This window comes from Odocoileus virginianus, chromosome X (assembly GCF_023699985.2).
Source record: "Odocoileus virginianus isolate 20LAN1187 ecotype Illinois chromosome X, Ovbor_1.2, whole genome shotgun sequence".
NCBI lineage: Eukaryota > Metazoa > Chordata > Mammalia > Artiodactyla > Cervidae > Odocoileus > Odocoileus virginianus.
The window spans coordinates 34,662,634-34,683,170 of NC_069708.1; the positions used below are offsets into that span (position 1 = coordinate 34,662,634).

A 20,537-nucleotide genomic window follows, 5' to 3' on the forward strand; every position below is an offset into this window, starting at 1 on the left:
ACTTCATAGCTCACTGTCCCAGCTTTTATTCTTAAGTTTTGATCATTTTCAGTAGTTGAAGATCAGAATAACATTTACAAGATTTGGGGCGTTTGCCAAAAATAGGTAATGAAAATGGAGAGAGAAGTGGCAAAGAACCTTAGCACCAGCTGTGTTAGGCAAATCTGGATTCCACTTCATAACTATGGATCTTATTATGTATAAGATAAATTATTTCACCTCAAAGTAGATTTCTCTATTGTTAAAGTGGGAAAGGTGATGTCTACCTAACAGCATCATCTGTGAAGAGTAAATGAATTGAGTATGTAAAAGTGTTTGGCAAATGGTCTGACAAGACAATAATTATTATCAAGGATAATAAGTGCCAGATTCTTTGCATGCAGCTTGGAAACAGAGACATTAATATGAATAATAATAATAATAAATCTACCTTCAAGGAGCTAAGAGAGTGGTGACTGATGAGATGAGGTAAATACAATGTAGAAAAGTCTAAACCAGGCTAGGTGGGTCAAGACACTTCAGGGATTTGAAGAAATGAGTGTTGAACTGACCTTAAGGATATATACTTTCCAGGAAATTACAAGAATGAAAGAATTTTAAGTAAGATGAAAGTCATGAAGCAACATGGTAATTGCAACTTCAAAGAGCAACTGGAAGAATAAAGGCTACAAAGTGAACAGGGAAAAGCACATAGACCTTCAGGTTTCATGTTAGATTTTTATTTTTAGCATTTCCCAGGCTATTTTCTGTTTTGTTAAAGTGTATAAAATCATAATTGACAGATTTGCTGAGATTAAATAAGTGCAGATTTGCCTAAAAGCATCTTTCACATATGAGACACTCAATAAATTATATCTATTCCTATTATTAATCCATTAGAATACACTGAAGGATTAAGCAGGTTTGTGTGAAAGGTGGATAACTCTAACATGTCAACTGGATTTGAAAGGGGGCAAGATTGGAAACAGCTGCATAATCCAAGAATGAATTGACAGTAGTGAAAGGCAGAGATATTTAGAAGAGAAGACTGTTAAAATTTGAATCAGACAGATATAGAAATGAGTAAGGCAAAGGAATTATACAGTGGAAGTGACAAATAGATTCAAGGGATTCGATCTCATAGACAGGGTGCCAGAAGAACTATGGACAGAGGTTCATGACATTGTACAGGAGGAAGAGATCAAGACCATCCCCAAGAAAGAGAAATGTAAAAAGGAAAAATGGTTGTCTGAGGAGGCTTTACAAATAGCTGAGAAAAGAAGGGAGGTGAAAGGCAAAGGATAAAAGGAAAGATATACCCATTTGAATGCAGAGTTCCAAAGAATAGCAAGGAGAGATAGGAAAGCCTTCCTCCATGATCAGTGCAAAGAAATAGAGGGGAAAAAATAGAATAGGAAAAATGAGAGAGAGATCTCGAGATCTCTCTTTCTTCGAGAGAGAAGAAAATTGGAGATACCAAGGGACCATTTCATGAAAGATGTGCTCGAAAAAGGACAGCAGTGGCCACAGGACTGGAAAAGGTCAGTTTTTATTCCAATCCCAAAGAAAGGCAATCCCCAAGAATGCTCAAATTACTGCAGAATTGCACTCATCTCACATGATAGCAAAGAAATACTCAAAATTCCCCAAGCCAGGCTTCAACAGTATGTGAAGCCTAAACTTCCAGATGTTCAAGATGGATTTAGAAAAGGCAGAGGAACCAAAGATTAAATTGCTAATACCCGTTGTATCATTGAAAAAGCAAGAGAGTTCCAGAAGTACATCTATTTCTGCTTTATTGACTATGCCAAAGCCTTTGACTGTGTGGATCATCACAAACTGTGGAAAATTCTGAAAGAGATGGGAATACCAGACCACTTTACTTGCCTCCTGAGAAATCTGTATGCAGGTCTGGAAGCAACAGTTAGAACTGGACATGGAACAACAGACTGGTTCCAAATTGGGAAAGGAGTACATCAAGGCTGTATATTGTCACACTGCTTATTTAACTTATATGCAGAGTACATCATGAGAAACGTTGGGCTGGATGAAGCAGAAGCTGGAATAAAAATTTCCAGGAGAAATATCAATAACCTCAGATATGCAGATGACACTACCCTCGTGTCAGAAAGTGAAGAAGAACTAAATAGCCTCTTGATGAAAGTGAAAGAGGACCATGAAAAAGTTGGCTTAAAACTCAATATTCAGAATACTAAGATCATAGCATCTGGTCCCATCACTTCATGGCAAATTGAGGGGGAAACAATGGAAACAATGAGAGAATTTATTTTGGGGGGCTCCAAAATCACTGCAGATGGTGACTGCAGCCATGAAATTAAAAGACACTTTCTCCTTGGAAGAAAAACTATGACCAACCTAGACAGCATATTAAAAAGCAGAGACATTGCTTTGTCAACAAAGGTCCATCTAGTGAAAGCTGTGGTTTTGCCAGTGTTCATGTATGGATGTGAGAGTTAGACTATAAATAAAGTTGAACTGTGATGTTGGAGAAGACCCTTGAGAGTCCCTTGGACTGCAAGGAGATCCATCCAATCAATCGTAAAGGAAATCAATCTTGATTTCTCATTGGAAGGACTGATGCTGAAGCTGAAACTCCAGTACTTTGGCCAACTGATGTGAAGAACTGACTCATTGGAAAGGACCCTGATGTTGGGAAAAATTTAAGGCAGGAGGAGAAGGGGACGACAGAGGATGAGATGGTTGAACGGCATCACCTACTCAGTGGACATGAGTTTGAGTAAGCTCCGGAAGTTGGTAATGGACAGGGAGGCCTGGCGTGCTGCAGTCCAGTTCAGTTCAGTTGCTCAGTTGTGTCTGAGTCTTTTCGACCTGTGAACGGCAGCCCGCCAGGACCCCCTGTCCATCACCAACTCCCGGAGTCCACCCAAACCCATGTCCATGGGATCACAAAAAGTCGGACATGACTGAGGCTTTGAAATGAACTGAAGGCAATGGAAATGGAGTATAACCAGTAAAGTTTAGGTTAGAAACAATTTCTCCATTTTATTTTAATATTCGTTTGTGACAGCAGTGGTAGAAAATCTATTTTTTCAATAATTGTTTTCATTGTTTTTCTGGTGTGCAATTGTGGAACATTCTCTCATTTGCTATTCCTGCCCTTCCAAGTTAAGTTAATGCAATATTTCTTAAAAGAAGATGTCTTTGACAACTTAAAAAAGAGATTAGTATGATTCATAGAATTAACCTATTCTGTAGGCTATTTGTGATGCTTATTTTGAAATAATTATTTGTAAATCAAAAGTTGTATTGACAATTGTAGCTGAAAGTATCAACTATGTAGAAATATTATTCATGTTTTACAGTATATTTTGGCAGTTTGTATTGGTTTTAAAATCTTTCTAAAGAATGGGCTATACACTTGTGAGATTGAGAAAATAGACTCAAAGAAAGCAGCATAGATTTTTTTTGTACTTTTATGTATTTGGATTATTTTTAATCAAGCAAATAACACATGAATACATGGGCATTGTATCAATATAGTGGTTAAAATCATATAGAAGTATGGGGAGTAAAAGGTAAAATTACCACTTCACCTTCTCCTTGTCAACCCTCTCCCACAGGAAATGATTATTAACAGTTTGATTTGTATTCTTTTCCACAATTGTGATGATATATATTGCCAATTAAAGGGTAGAAAAATCTATAGCAGGAAAATTGAGCAATGGGCTTTGAAGTCAGGCTGCCTGGGTTCTAACTCAGATTTTACCACTTAAAACTGTGTGATATTGGACATCTTATCTAACTTTTCTGTCCTTCAGTCTCTTCTTAAGTACAGTGACAGTTAACATATCTGCTTAACAGAGACGTTTTGAGAATTAAATTAGTATTGTGACTAATTTAGAAAAGTTGTTTGGCATATATATATGTTCTGGCATATATATATATATATTTATATGTTTGGAAAACCTATAAAAATATGTTTGGCATATACTATGTGTGTGCACTGTATATATAGTTCTGCAACTTGCACCCCATCAATAAACATAAAGGCAATACAGTTTAGTGATTTAAGAGTATGGATTCTGAATCCAATTGAGTGGTGCAAATCCTAGTTCCACCATTTACTAGCTTTGTCTTTGTTTCCTCTCTAAAAAAGAGACAATAGTTTCTGTTTTAAATTAAGCCTTCCCAGTGCACCAGACCCGAGCACTTGTCTCATGCATCCAGCCTGGGCTGGTGATCTGTTTCACCCTAGATAATATACATGTTTTGACCCAGAGGAATCGGGTGGAGAGGGAGGTAGGAGGGGGGATCAGGATGGGGAATACATGTAAATCCATGGCTGATTCATGTCAATGTATGACAAAAAACCACTAGAATATTGTAAAGTAATTAGCCTACAACTAATAAAAATAAATGAAAAAAAAAGAAATAGAAAAAAATATTAATTAAGCCTTGTGTGATTTAGAATGACATTTAGTCACATGTGAGTTAGAAAGGCATTTAGAATGACTGTTATATAGTAATTACTTATTTTTATTATCATTCCATCATTAAAAGTCCTCAGTTTAGTATTTCATATAATAGAGGTATAATAAGTGAATCATTGTCTTTTATTGTTTTAATTATACACTATTGCAAAATATGCTGGTTACCATACTGCTTTTTTGCTACTTAAAACATTAAAATATCCTTGTCTATATCTTCACTTTAAAGAAGAGAGCTATTGCTGTTAACATTTCCCACTGTCATTTGCATCTTGTATTCAATACTTTCAAGATCCTCTTTTAGTATGTGATCATTACCGTACCATATATGTGATCAACCCACATTATTTTCCTATTAGTTGGTTCAGTCCTAGGGTATGAATGGAAAGGAGAACCATTTCATTTTGTGTGGTTACAGTTATAATTCTGAGGTATATATAGCTAGAGTTGAGAAAGAACAAGCCAAAAGGGACTATTCCTGTATTTGGACTGTTGCAATCTCAGAAGACTGAGTCTTTTTTTAGGTATCCTGACATTCAGAAAAGGTAAGTCTAAATTCTTATGTATTTTAGTTTGTGTTGTTTTATTTTCTACAATAAAAAGGCTTTAAATATGAATAAGTAGGTTTCCTGGAGACATTTATAGTAGACACTACAGATCTATTAAAGGAAAATTGTTTCTTGAATCAAATCCGCTTTTCCCTTTTGAACTCTTGTAGCATTTTTAGGGGAAGTTGAAAGTCTTAAAATTGTACTAAAGAATCATACAAAAGACTGGTATAAGTGCTCTGGAAAATAAGATTTAAGTCCAAAAGAAAAGAACAAAAGGGAGGAAGGGAATTAGGGAAAGAAAATTAAAACAAAAAAGAATGGTAGTGAGTTTGACAAACCTATTTGTATTTAGATTACTGAAAAAGTAAATGGATATATTTATAGCTTAAATCAGACAGTTTGCAGAAATCCAAACTGTATATAAATATCTGTCTCTCAAATACATTCTAAGGTATAGTAATTGTTTTCAATGTGACTCAAGTAATATTAATTAAAGCACTGTTAAGACAAATTCCTTAAAATCAGTCTTGGTTTTAAGCAGGCTATTTGAAAATAAAGGGTTAGGCACTTTAACTAATAAATTTAAAATAAATTATTCATGACAGTTGAGTATATATTAAAATAAGTATATATTTGTAGAAATATGTACTTTTAAAACATTTGCATGTATGCCATATAACATCCTGATAACAATCCAATGAAAAACTCTAGGGAGCATTATTATCACCATTTAACAGGAAAATCAATACCCAGGAATGGTAAATAAATTGCCTGATAGTAAATAAGTAATGACAGAATTGGAAACCAAGTCTCCTTACTCCTGGTCCTATTCTCTATCCTTTGAGCAATAGTGTCTCCCTTAATTATTTGTGTTTTCATGTAGCAGTTAAGTCTCCATTAAATGTTTTTTTTTCTTTCCATTTATTTTTATTAGTTGAAGGCTAATTACTTTACAATATTGTAGTGGTTTTTGCCATACATTGACATGAATCAGCCATGGATTTACATGTGTTCCCCATCCCGATCCCCCCTCCCACCTCCCTCCCCATCCCATCCCTCTGGGTCTTCCCAGTGCACCAGCCTTGAGCACTTGTCTCATGCATCCAACCTGGGCTGGTGATCTGTTTCACCCTTGATAGTATACTTGTTTCAATGCTATTCTCTCAGAACATCCCACCCTTGCTTTCTCCCACAGAGTCCAAAAGTCTGTTCTGTACATCTTGTTGCCTTAATGAGTTTTTTTTTTTTTTAATTTTCAGGACATATTGCATTCTTCTGATTAGAAACCTTGTCTAATAAAATGCTTGGAGAATCCTTCCTAATTGAACTCCTATACAAAGAACAAGTTACATGTAAGAAAACCTCAAATGATGAAAAGGAAACTTGGAAAAAGCAACTTTTAGATATAGAGAATAATTCACTTTCCCCTGATAAAATGGAAAATGAAAATAAGGTCATGAAAGAAAGTATAACAGAGAAAAGTAATGATACAAGTAAAATAAAATCTTTGGATGAGATAACTGTAGCAAAATGCAAGACTGCCTCCCTTCTAGGGAATATGTCTGCTGCACTGCCCATTCCAAAAAGAGAACAACATGATGAAAAACAACTAGATTTATACCGATCTTATTCATGTACAAGTATTTGCCAGAATTATCCTGATCTACAGATTGGAGGAGACCATGTAGGTAACATGTATGATTCCGGCTGCTTTGTGGAACATATACGTGATGATGCTCTTAGTGGTCCTCTTTTGCTTTCAGTAGATATACCGTTACGTCATTCTCCCATCATTGAACCTCTAGATAAACTACCTACCTCAAAGCTTTTGAATGGCGATGAAATTCGAGAAAGAAGTATGTTGTCTCATAAACAGCCCCTCTCTAATTCTATGCTTAATGGTTATATGGAAAAAAAAGTGGATGAACTCTACAAACAGTTTTTGGAAGAAAATCTCACTCAGTGCTGCTCCATAACCAACCTTATGGCTTCCAATTTGTTAATGAATGATATAAATCAGATTAGCCTCCAAATCTCTCAAGAGCAGAACATAGAGGCATTGAAATTTCAGGAAGTTGTTCTACATTCTTTAGCAAGATGTAATCTCTGTAACATTTCCCATGGAAATAGTTTTGAATTCAGCACTCCTAATTTACAAATATCAAACCAGAGAAGTAGAGAACTTGTACCACATCTACAATAAGAATCAACTGCAGTTTGGTTGGACTGATTTATGAGACTGTAGTAACAGTAGTCTCCTCTAGTTTATTGTGTCACATCAGCCCCTTTGTGGTGTGATTACTATAGTTTTTGAGAACTTATTTGATCAATGGTACATCTGAATTCTTATAGGAGACAATATAAATAATTAACTTTTATGACTATACTTTTAATTGTTTTGACATCTTTAATGGTTGCTACATTCAAGTTTGTAAATTCCATATGTGTGATCTATCTAATTGCCACCAGCATCTGAAAGTGATTACTTTACTCTCACTCATCTGTTTACCACAAAAGTGGTTTTAAAAAAGTGAGATGAAGAGAGAATTTTTCTCAGCTACGAAAAGACAACTAGAAACTGTATCAGATAGAGGCATTTCTTTCTCCACAAAAATGCTTAAAGACATGAGTAGTGCCTAAATATTTTTCTTTTTATTTTCAACATACAAAATTTTTCACACTGGCAATCAGAAATTATTCAAATAAAAATTGGATTTAAATGATACTTGAAAGAAATGTGGAATGAGAGCTTAAGGAAAAATGGAGAATTTGCCATTAAGATTTGCAGTTGAACTTCATGCTTTTGAACTTTCTTGGGACAAGCATCTGCTTTTATATATCACTCTGTTAAGCATGGTGGTTTTCAGCTATGGGAGGAAGGAAAGCATATACATAGAGTGAACAAAGTGAATAGAGAACCACCATTTAGAAATAGAGAGGCTCTCTTGACAACTTTTTACACTTCTTATATTATCCTCAATCAAGATACTGGCTAGGATAAAAGCAGGATGTTATAGCAATTTTGGAGTTTAATTAAATTAATTAGTAAAAGATATTTAAATGAATGGTATAGTTTATTGCAGACATGGAAACAAGACACAATAGCTCACACTTCTCTCTTATGTATAGTAAAATGATTAGCATGTACTTTTGCTTGTAAAATGAAGTGATATAATTTATGTTATCTAATTGTTATGGTTGATAAAATATGTACCTTAGTACTCACATGTTCCTTTCTAATAATTTATTTGGTCTTCGTTTAAACTCTAAAGAATGTGTTAGTCCGATGCCCTTATGATTTGTTCTTTGTGATCACAAAATCATTAGTTTATTTTCATCATTTCCAAATTTCTATAATCTAGTAATAAGTACTCCTGATTTATTTCCTGTTTTTATTTACATAAAATAAAAATGTTCTTCTTTAAAATAAGATGTTGTTCATAAAATAAGATGTTTTTCTTTCTCCAACACGTTGTCCAATAACCCTCTCAATCCATTTCCATCATTCTGACACTTGATTCTGAAGAGGCAATGATAAAGGTTTTTGAACAACTGGCTTAGTGTTTTGTAGATACAGAAACTCAAGCAGGGACTCTGTATCAACCTAGAGGGATGGAATGGGGAGGGAGATGTGAGGGAGCTTCAACAGGGGATGTAAGTATACCTATGGCCAATTCATGTTGAGGTTTGACAGAAAACAGCAAAATTCTGTAAAGCAATTGTCCTTCAATAAAAAATAAATTAATTAAAAAAACAGTTTTGTGTACATTGTTTTGTATATTACTAAATTTGTACATTTTAATATGAGTTACCAAATGATAAAATATTAATGTAAACTTTGTCTTTTCCAAAGTGAATTAAATGTTGTTGGGCAATATTATTGGTGTGAAATTTTCTTAGATGTTGTAATACATATTAATAATTTATTTATGAAGCATGTATATTCATAAATATTATTAACACTGCATAGCATTATATAAAAAACAATATCTAGCTAATATCAAATTTCAAAGTATATTTTACTCTCAGATTTAAAATTTTTCTCTCTTGTTTATGACAAAAAAATTCTTAATTTCTAAAGATACTCACTTTTAAATGGCCTAAGAATTCAATGTGATATATAAGCAAGGAAAGATTATAAATTTAGTGTTCTTTTCTTTTCTTTTCTTTTTAGTCTTATTTGCTTTTATTAGCTTACAAATAGCAAAATGAATTCAACAGAACAGAAACAATCAAATTAGCTCACAGACAAGAAGAAACCAAATAATAATGATAAAAGAAACTACCAAATAGAAAATATTAGGCACAATGACTGAAATAAAAGATATCATCCTTTATACTAGAATATGGACATGGTATTTTAGGAGGGGAATTTGAACATAATAATATCAATGTATACCTATCTAACATGCCATTTCTTTTTTCTGGTAACTTTAATTTTATTTTTTTGACATTTCTAACTTTACTTTGTATTGGGGTATAGCTGAAAAACAGACAACATTGTGATATTTCCAGGTGAACAGCGAAGGGACTCAGCTATACATACACATATATCTATTCCTCCCCAAACTCCCCTCCCATCCAGGCTGCCACTTAACACTGGGAGACATTTCCTGTGCTGTATAGTAGGTCCCTGTTGGCTATCCATTTTAAATAGAGGCATGTAAGACACTATTTCTGTACAGAGAAATCTCACTAGCTACTGAACACCTGAAATGCTAGAGAAAATTTAAACTGTGTTTTTTATATATGTATATGGCTGAGTTCATGGCAAATTAATGAAAACTACTGAAGGCAGACTGGGAAAAGCTGAAATTCCATAAGACAGTTTGGCTACAGAACTGATAACTTTCCCAGGTCCCACCCCTGATACCTAGAAGGACCCGAGTTTTAAGGACTATACCTGCGTGGGGGCAGGGACCATGGCCTGGGACTGTGTTGGTCTGCTCGGGCCACCATAACACAACTCCACAGATGGGCAGCTTACACACAAGAAAATTATTTTCACATGGTTCTGGAGGCAAGAGGTCCAAGATCAAGGCGCCAGAAAATTCCATCCCGTTGAGACCTCTTTTCCTAGTTTGCAGACAGCCACATTTTCTGCTGTGACCATATGACCTTTTCTGTGTACACATGGAGAGAGGGTCTCTTTTTCCTGTGAGAACACAGGTTCTGTCAGATCAGGGCCCCACCCTTCTGACTCCATCCAAACTTAATTACCTCCTTACAAGCTCCATCTCCAAATACAGATGCACTGGGGGCTGGGGCTTCAAGATATGAGTTTTGGGACACAATTCATTTCACAACAGGGACTGAGCTGGACTGCAGTACCACTGATGACTCCCCAAAAGGCACCTCTCAGTGAGTGAACTAGAAAAACCCCTTAAATTCCTCATCTGTGTTCCAAGTAGAGATATGAAAGATGAAAAAAATCTCTAGGAATGTCTTACCACAGCCTGATACTGTTGTATATTTAAGGAGGAAATTCACAAGGCTTGCGAATGTCAGTGAGCACACATACACGCTGAAGGACGGAAGGAGAAGCAGGAAACCTAAGGGGAACTCTGGCTCTGAAGTGGTCCAGGGTTAGCAGGGCCACAGGAAACAAAATGGAGGTGCTAGGGAAAAAAAAATAGGAAACTTCACTGTTGGAACGTATCAAAAATTCTCCAAAATGGAGGTCAGAGGAATGTCAATTCACAATGAAAATTCACCGATCACATGAGAAAATAAGTCATAGACTTGCTTCAGACAGAACAAACTATAGATTCAGATGCACACACAAAAAAGATAAAAATATTGAAACTATCACACACAGAATGTAAAATAAGAACATTTAATATGTTAAAAGAAAAGAAAAAGAGGGAATAGAGGAACTACCCCAAATGACCAAGAAAATTTGAGAAAGAACAAAACAACATTTCTGGAAATGAAAAAATATAATCACAATTTAAAATGATAGATAGGTTAAATACATTAGAGACAGTGAGAAGACACGATTAGTGAACTGGATAATGGATGTAAAGAAATGATCTAGTGTTCAACACAGAAACAATGAGATAGAAAAATATGAAACAAAGATTATGAGATATAAAGAACAGAGTGAGATGGTAAAACTTAAGTCTAAGTTGATGTCCTCAAGGAGAGAATTGAGAAAATGCAAAGGTATATTTCTCAAAGAGGTAAAAGTTCAAATTTTTCATAATTCACGAAAGGCACTGATTCTCAGATTCAAGAAGCTCAGTGAATCATAGTAGATTAATAAAAAGAAATCCATAGTAGATAGGTTGTAGTATAATGACATTTGATTGCAGAATGTCAGAGATAAGTAACTTAAACATAACCTGAAAGAGAAGACTGATTACCTACAAAGGAATACTGATCAACTGACAAGTGTCATTTCAGAAGCAACAATTGAAGCAAGACAACAGTGGAACAGTATTATTAAAAAATGAGAGAAAATAACTGTCAATCTAGACTTGCATGCCTAGATAACTTTCAAGGATAATAAAACAGTAAACTTATAGGTAAATTTAAACAAATACTGACTGTATACAATAACCATTTTGAAATTAAACTGAGATAAAACTAAAATTCTAGACACTTATAAATTAAGGGAAGGCAATCAAATTTTGTTCAAAAGCCTGATGTTCAGCATGAGTGAAAACATAAAACTTTAGATTCTGTTAACGATGCAAACTAAAGTTCATGGTAAGCACTAAAAAGACAAAATTTGAGTTTTACCTTTTAAACTAGCAGAGAAAAAGTAAATGGAAAAACAAAAACTCAATGCAGAAGATGGAGGGAAAAAATCACCCAAGGGCAGAGAGATAAAATGGTAGAACCAAAAGCACAATAAGATGGTATAAATAAACCCTAATATGTTAGCAGTTTCCACTAAAGTAAATCAATTAATGTCTCAGCTAAAAGATAGAAAAACAAATCTAGTTAGTTTTTAGTGGGTACATGAAAACACAGCATAAATATCTGACAGAAGAATAGAGAACATATACCATACAAATACTAACCAGCTGGTGTGGCGTATATAAATATTTCTTTCAGAAACATAAGATTTTAAGGCAACATAAAATAATACAAAAACATTATTAGAAATAGAAGCTGTGACAACAAATATAAGATTGAATTATAAACATGGAAGATAAACAATTCTAAACTTGTAATATACTGAATAACAAAGTTTCAGGATATATAAGACAAAAATTAACACAATTACAGAAATTAGAAAATCCACTAGAACAGAAAATTTTAACACCTCTTAGAATCTGAAAGATCAAGTAGAAGAAAAAGAACATTAAAATAGAGACAATTTGGCCAACACAATTAACAGTTTGGTCTAATGAACAGCCAACAACTGGAAATAGGCATACTTTCAAGCACTAACAGAACATTTACAAAAACTGATCATACTTTAAGTCAGATGGCAAATCTCAACAAATTGTAACATGGACCACAGTACAATGAAAGCAGGAATAAATAAGAATAGAACTTAAAAGTCTACATGTTAGGAAATTAAAAAAAAATCCACATATGCAAGTAAAAAATAAAAGAAATCATGATGGAAAATAAAAAGTAGTAAGAATTTAAAAACAAACATTTCTATAGCACTTTAAATTGACAAAACATTATTTCATTTGCTCATTAGAAAGTAATCCTGTGAGACACCCAGAAGCCATGCTCTCTCTGCTGGACAATGTAACAGCAGAAATGTGGTTTATTATGTAACTACTAAAGCAAATTTTTATATATAAATAAAATACATATCAAAAGTGATTTAGAAACTGAGAAATATGAATGAAAGTGTTTACTACTAAAAATATTAAAAGAAAAGAGAACCAACCATCTCCTTTAGAAGGTATATTGAATAACTAAGAAAGTTGCAAAGAAGAGATTTGGCATCAATATTTAAAGCTTAAAAATTCATAAAATAATTTTGGTTTAAGAAGGCCCTTAGATCCTCATATAATATAAAAAAACTCATATGGTAAAGTATTTATTATTCACATGAGATGAATGAACATTGTCAAAAATCTATGCACAAGTGGAGGAATTGTTACTGCTCACACACACGGTCCTGGTTTCATGGTTCCAGCATCTGTTCACTGGTGCACTGGCAATTAATAGCTCTTCTGAAACTTTCTACAGTACAAAGGGAATTTTCATTTAGGGTTCCCCTCCCTTTTCATGTGCAGGATATTTTTGGAGGTATGCTTTCTTTTTCCATCCACTGAAAGAGAATTAAGAAAATTCCAACATGCCTGTGTGTCAGCAAGTACTCTTTTTGGTCTAGGTACCAGGGGATGATGGATGAGCTTGTCAAGCCTACAGTAGCGGGCAGAGCGAGTTGGCAGAAGTTCTGTGTTATTGAAAGATATCTCAAATACTTATTTCATCTCCTCTATTAACTTTAATCACATTTTAAATACGCAGCCAAGAATGAAGCTTTGACAGTAAGCCATAAATTTACACAGGCAGGCATTGTCACTTTTCTGCAGGAGCAACACTGAGATAACACAAACGAGCTGGGTATTTTCTTTCTTGTGCCTTTCTTCACTGAAGAGCAATGAAAAAATACCTGAAAAGTCTATCCATATCTCACATTCATTTGCCACAAATCTCTTGAAATTATTGCATATAATTCTGCTTGGTTCATGGTAAAATATATATATATATATATATATATATATATATATATATATATATACATAGTTCCTCATTTAGAGTGTTAAATGCAGATTTTTTTTTAAGAAACAAGCATATTTAATTTAAAAAAAATTTTTTTAAATTTTTTTTTATTAGTTGGAGGCTAATTACTTCACAATATTGTAGTGGTTTTTGTCATACATTGACGTGAATCAGTCATGGGGTTACATGTATTCCCCATCCCAATCCTCCCTCCCACCTCCCTCTCCACCCGATCCCTCTGGGTCTTCCCAGTGCACCAGGTCCGAGCACTTGTCTCATGCATCCAACCTGGGCTGGTGATCTGTTTCACCCTAGATAATATACATGTTTTGATGCTGTTCTCTTGAAACATCCCACCCTCGCCTTCTCCCACAGAGTCCAAAAGTCTGTTCTATACATCTGAGTCTCTTTTTCTGTTTTGCATATAGGGTTATCGTTACCATCTTTCTAAATTCCATATATATGTGTTAGTATACTGTAATGGTCTTTATCTTTCTGGCTTACTTCACTCTGTATAATGGGCTCCAGTTTCATCCATCTCATTAGAGCTGATTCAAATGAATTCTTTTTAATGGCTGAGTAATATTCCATGGTGTATATGTACCACAGCTTCCTTATCCATTCGTCTGCTGATGGGCATCTAGGTTGCTTCCATATCCTGGCTATTATAAACAGTGCTGTGATGAACATTGGGGTGCACGTGTCTCTTTCAGATCTGGTTTCCTCGGTGTGTATGCCCAGAAGTGGGATTGCTGGGTCATATGGCTCTGGTAATTTTTATTCGCTCTACAGTTTTACCTTTCCCTGAAGGTTGTACAATTGGCGGCATGCAGTGTATAACCTTTTCCAGACTAGCTTATTTTGCTTAATAACATTCATTCAGGTTTCACCCATTTCTTTTTGTGATTTGATAGCTCATTTCTTTTTATTCTTTTTTTTCATTCATTTTTATTAGTTGGAGGCTATTACTTTACAATATTGTAGTGGTTTTTGCCATACATTGACATGAATCAGCCATGGATTTACATGTGTTCCCCATCCTGAAACCCCCTCCCACCTCCCTCCCCATCCCATCCCTCTGGGTCTTCCCAGTGCACCAGCCCTGAGCACCCGTCTCATGCATCCAACCTGGTCTGGTGATCTGTTTTACCCTTAAGAGTATACTTGTTTCAAAGCTATTCTCTCAGAACATCCCACCCTCGCTTTCTCCCACAGAGTCCAAAAGTCTGTTCTGTACATCTGTGTCTCTTTTTCTGTTTTGCATATAGGGTTATCATTACCATCTTTTTAAATTCCATATATATGCCTTAGTATACTGTATTGGTCTTTATCTTTCTGGCTTACTTCGCTCTGTATAATGGGCTCCAGTTTCATCCATTCTCATTAGAACGGATTCAAATGAATTCTTTTTAATGGCTGAGTGATATTCCATGGTGTATATGTACCATAGCTTCCTTAACCATTTGTTGCTGATGGGTACCTAGGTTGCTTCCATGTCCTGGCTATTATAAACAGTGCTGCGATCAACATTGGGGTGCACGTGTCTCTTTCAGATCTGGTTTCCTTGGTGTGTATGCCCAGGAGTGGGATTGCTGGGTCATATGGTAGTTCTATTTCCAGCTTTTTAAGGAATCTCCGCACTGTTCTCCATAGTGGCTGTACTAGTTTGCATTCCCACCAACAGTGTAAGAGGGTTCCCTTTTCTCCACACCCTCTCCAGCATTGATTGCTTGTAGACTTTTGGATAGCAGCCATCCTGACTGGCGTGTAATGGTACCTCATTGTGGTTTTGATTTGAAAGGCATATTTTTAAAGATCACAGTGATGACAGAATTGGTACATGTTTCTGCATAATACACCTGCTTATGAGAACAGACGTTCAACACTAAAAAGGATTTACATTTTACATGGATCATTTGCCATGTGGACAAATACTTATGGTTTGCTCAGAGCCAGGATCTATACGATTCCAGAGGGAGGCCTTGGCAGAATTTCCTGATTACTCATTAAATGGCTGAGACATGTAGAGACGTTATTTATCTTACAAAGCTTACCCACAGCAAAAACAGATGTAAAAATGAGGTAAAGACTATGGACAAGATTTTGGTCCTTGGAAAGGTTAAAAGTCAACTTTGTTTCTGGTAAGCTTTTCCTTGTCAAAAACAGATGTAAAAATGAGGTAAAGACTATGGACAAGATTTTGGTCCTTGGAAAGGTTAAAAGTCAACTGTGTTTCTGGTAAGCTTTTCCTTGTGAGCACGTTTTAAACAAAGCTGAAAACATGAAGTGTTGGAAGGGCACAATGTTAACAAGCATCTCTTGTTGTCCGGTGAAAATATGGCATTATAAAACAACTTCTCCCAACGGGCCGTTCAGAGACCAGTGTGGCCCCATGTGCACAGCAGAGACACGGTTCTGACTCTCCTCTGTCCTGAATATGGTCTCTGCTCCAGGGACAGTTGTTTCTGTCTACATTACTCACGGAATAACACTGTAAACATTCCTTCAAGAACCAAGGAGGCCATGACAGGCAGACACCATCCCTGCTTTCTAAGCCACAATGATAAACTAACATTGATCCTGCAGAAGGATGCATTGCATTACTTCCCTAAGAAGTCTGTACTTATGGTTAGTTCTCTGAGATAATCAATCAATGGAAACCAAAACTGGTCCACATTAACTGAGAGCAGATGGACACCACTTTCCTCCAATTCCTTCCCCTTCGAATAATCATTGAGAGGCACTTGAAACTGGAAAGATGTGGCAGTCCTGTAGGAAATAGCAAAGACTCAAGGAGAGGGCTCCGTTTTCCGACAGAAAAGTGCCATCGAATATATTGCTAAGCTTGAAGCAGAGGCTAAATGGTTTGGTGGGAGCAGTTTTTTTTTTTTTTTTTTTGGCGGGGTGGGGGGAGGGTGTCAGGTTTTTCTCAGTTTGTTACTGCTGTGGTTTAAGTTCTCAGAAGGTTGAGAATCTTGGCAGGTCCTTCTCTCTCTCTGCATACTGCACTCTCAGCTTCTCCATGGACTTCCTGTGCTCCTCGTTCACTTCTGCCTGTTTGCTGTGCTGCTCTTTCATGAAATCCTCCCACTGCATGACGTGCTGTTTCTCACTAGCTATTAAAATGTCTTTATGAATCTTTTTTCACTCCTGTTCCCTCTGCTAGAATCTACAGACCGAGTCAGTAGCTGCTTGCAGTCTCTGGAGACCTTGGTTTAAGTTGTTTTGCATTGTTTCTCTACACGTTGGAAGAGTATGTTCATTTGTCTCATGGATCATATTTTTCAGATTTTCAAGAACTCACATTTCTTGAAGACCACGTTTTTCTTCAAATTCTTTCACAAAGTAACGGGTTTCACCTTGGATAACTGGTCTGTGATCTAACAGCCTTTCTCCAAGATCCTTGGTAATGAGGTGTGCTGGTGAGCCCGTGAACCCCAGAGAGTCCTTCTTGGTGCTGCCGCCTGTGCTGGCCTCACAACCCACCAGGGTCTCTGCCCCACTCCACCTCATCCTGCAAATTTAGTGTTTTTTTTTCATCTTGACTTCATATTTACTGCCTTTAGTACTTGAATGAAATATGCATAAAGGTTGTGGTTTAGTGTGTTTTGACCCTAAGTAGTCACTCTTCATTCTTTCATTATAGGTTTCACTTATATTACTGTGCAGGTCCCTTTTAAAATGTTATTTGAAATGTATGAAATGATGAATTTCTTTGTCTTACTCTTTCAGGAATTGAAAGTATTACTTTTGTGATTCTATAAGTATGGAGAATGTTATAGATTCAGCAGTGTGAGAGGATCATCATATATCTAGGTAAAGAAGAATTCTGGTACATTAAGAATGATGCCCAATATAGTGTCACTGCCTTCCTGCATAGGTCAGTTGACCTTATATACCATATTTAGGTTTCAGGCCACTGTTGTGGGGCCCAGAGTGGGTCTGACACAGTTACAAGTAATTTTCTGTCAGGACCATTCTTAAATAACTAAAAGCAGTTCAAGAGATAGACTACTAGACTTCTGAAATTTTTAGGCTTCAACTCTCTGTCTCATGAGTTAGTCTCTAAAAGAAGTCAGTCTACCTGAGGTTCTTTTTTTACCCCTGAGGTTCTTAAGGCCAGCGATAATACGAACCTGCTCCATTCAAAGTCGTAAGCAGATCTTCTGGCTCTTTCTGACAGTTAACAGTTGGGTCTTATTTAAACTGGTTTTTGGAAGTAAGAAACAAAATAAATTGCTTTCTAGGGATATCTTTCCACATGTAATTTTCCTTTTTGTAGGGTTGCTTTGAGGCAAGAGTATATGTATTATATCCAATAAAATGAATTTTCCAGGTAATTTGACTAATATAGCATTATTACATAATGTGTGTTTGGATGAAGGGTGGAGGGGTGCTTTGATGAGGATTAGTATGTATAATAAACCAGAATAATTATGAAAATTGGTCAGCAATTATTTTCGGTTAGTATAATAAGGAAAGAAATTTGTAAATTAATGTTCTCATACTATTCATTTGCATGGAAAATTGGCCAATCAGTTATGTATATGCAAAAATCCATGAAAAAATAATATTTGAAAGCAAAAAAGGAAACTGAAGAAATGTTTTCATAAAGAAAAAATAACTATAACTGTCCTTTTGAAAAGAGTTTATTACAAATTTGGGACTTTTGATCCCATTCATGTAGTGTTCACTTCCTTAAGATTTAGTAGAAATTTGTAAAAATGCTGGTTTTATATTTACTATAGTGTAAAAGTACAGTATAACTTGTTGAAATCTAGTGAAATAATTTTTAAACAATTCTATTTAAGTTCTTAAATAAAAATTTCATAAGGTATATTGACATAAATTAAAAATACTGAATCATTGTTGTGGGCAGCTAATTCTTTGAATTATTCTGTTATTTCTATTTAAAGTTGAGAAATTTGTAGCTTACAGAATTGCAGTGTAGTTCTGGTTTTTACTTCCCCAAATGAATTGAGGCAGTTTATCATGGGGAACATATTGTCATAAGACCTTGGTTTTAGCTGAGAGTGACTGAAGTCTATAGGTAGGCTGTTCCTGAAATTTATTTCTGTCTATAATTGTAAACTGGACACATATTTGCCAAATAAACTTTTGAGTGGAATTGAAAAAAGTTTAAGAAACAGGTCACGATACCAGTGACTTGTGTGGTTCTGTCCTTCTCATTTAAGGGTTCAGCTCTGATTTAGGGAAGCCATATAATCATAGAGCACTTTAGTGTTCTCCTGAGGTGAGGCTTAGGAATTGATATCCAGGAGTTTAAATGATAGGGACCAGTTTCTGTCTGGAGCAGATCTCCAAGGGCAGTTCAAGATCAGAAGGAATTCTCAGAGCTTTTCATCCTCTAGAAAGATTTGTTCTTAGGACACTCCAGGCACTATGAGAAACTGACTGGCTCTTTATTCATTAAACAAATATTCATTAAGCACTGTGATAGGCAATCCTGATAAATGATGAACAAAATTGATACCATTACTACTTTTCACTGAGTTTACAGTCCATCTGATACAGAATCAAAGAACAAAAGTAAACCACCACAATCCAACTTTAGGGTCATAAGAGTTATAACACGTAGCTCTAGATAATCTCTGTTGGTAGTTGTGCTTGCTTAGCCTATTCGTACCCTAGTTTGAATCTTCTATCCAGGGTCATCCACCAGAGTACCTTTGCTGATAATTAAACATGTTGAAAATTTCTGTACCAATTGGCATGAAGCTGCTACCCCCTAACCCTCCAATCCTTCCTCCCATAAATATCCTGGCCACTCTGACTCATCCATCTGAATCATTGTATCTCTTTATGATCCAGCAACAAACAAATGAGGGATCTTTAATTCCCAGGTCTAATGCTACCTACTGCATTTCCTGCTCATGTGAGTTGTTAAATATTTTGACCTTCTCTTCTGCTTGTATCAGTATTGACATTCTTGTTCCAAAACACACTCAGTAATGCTATTATTCCTAGACTCTGGCTCTGCTTTTTCCTTGCAGCTCTTAAGTAAGTGAAGATATATTCATGAACACCAAATCTTTTGACTGGGTCTTCCTTATTGTTAGTCATTTTCTTTGATTCTTTCTTGCCTTGCTTTGAATCTTTCTTTCTGTGTTCTTCTCTAAAGTTATTTGCTTCTTGATACATTACCCAGATGCAGAGTGACTTATGAAATTATTGCTTGCCATCTGTTGACCAAATCAAGTGACCTGAGACACAAAAGAGAGGACCACATCTTGGGTGTAAGACACTGATTACCTTGAATATTCTACTTTAGTATCCTGGTTTTATATGATGTCTCAGACCTAAAAGCTACCGATATTATATTGTGCTTCATAACAAAACAGTTATTTTTTTTAAGACACTGATGAATTGTACTTAAAATTTAAATATATAAAAATGATCCATGCATTCCTTGAGAAGACTAGCTATCTATGTGAAGTTCTCTAAATTTTGACTATAGAGCTTTATCCATGTAACTGAAGATTTTCTTACCTGTTAAATGCACATCTATCTAACATGAGGAACACTATTATTAGCCATTGTCATTTAGTAATATCAATGGCTACCATTTCGATTATATGATAGGCAATCTACACTTATATATAGTAATTCTTTCAGTAATCATTATTAGATAATTTATATCATTATCCTCATTTTAGACAGGAGGAAATTAAGATAAGAGATGTTAAAACTTTTTGCTTAAAATCATACAGCTACTCAGAATAAACATAATATTCAAAAGAAGTCATTCTGACATCAGAACTTGTGTTGTTAACATTACCAGATTTAGCAGATAAAATATTTTAAATGTCCATTT

At 35.3% G+C, this 20,537-nt stretch overlaps 1 protein-coding gene and 1 pseudogene across 1 annotated transcript; one reads left to right on the top strand and one right to left on the bottom strand.

Moving 5' to 3' along the window:
- The first annotated feature begins 4,656 nt into the window (after positions 1 to 4,656).
- On the top strand, positions 4,657 to 8,429 carry LOC110143790 (TLR adapter interacting with SLC15A4 on the lysosome-like). The gene is made up of 2 exons (XM_020903522.2): positions 4,657 to 4,993; positions 6,259 to 8,429. Exon 2 carries the CDS (start codon positions 6,300 to 6,302, stop codon positions 7,200 to 7,202), a length of 903 nt encoding a protein of 300 aa, XP_020759181.2. The 5' UTR covers positions 4,657 to 4,993; positions 6,259 to 6,299; the 3' UTR covers positions 7,203 to 8,429.
- An 8,231-nt stretch (positions 8,430 to 16,660) lies between these two features.
- On the bottom strand, positions 16,661 to 17,215 carry LOC110143793 (biogenesis of lysosome-related organelles complex 1 subunit 5-like; annotated as a pseudogene).
- Positions 17,216 to 20,537: the final 3,322 nt, after the last annotated feature.

Bases quoted from the DNA above. Each gene is read 5' to 3' on its own strand.
- LOC110143790 (XM_020903522.2), top strand. From the start codon at position 6,300: ATGCTTGGAGAATCCTTCCTAATTGAACTCCTATACAAAGAACAAGTT.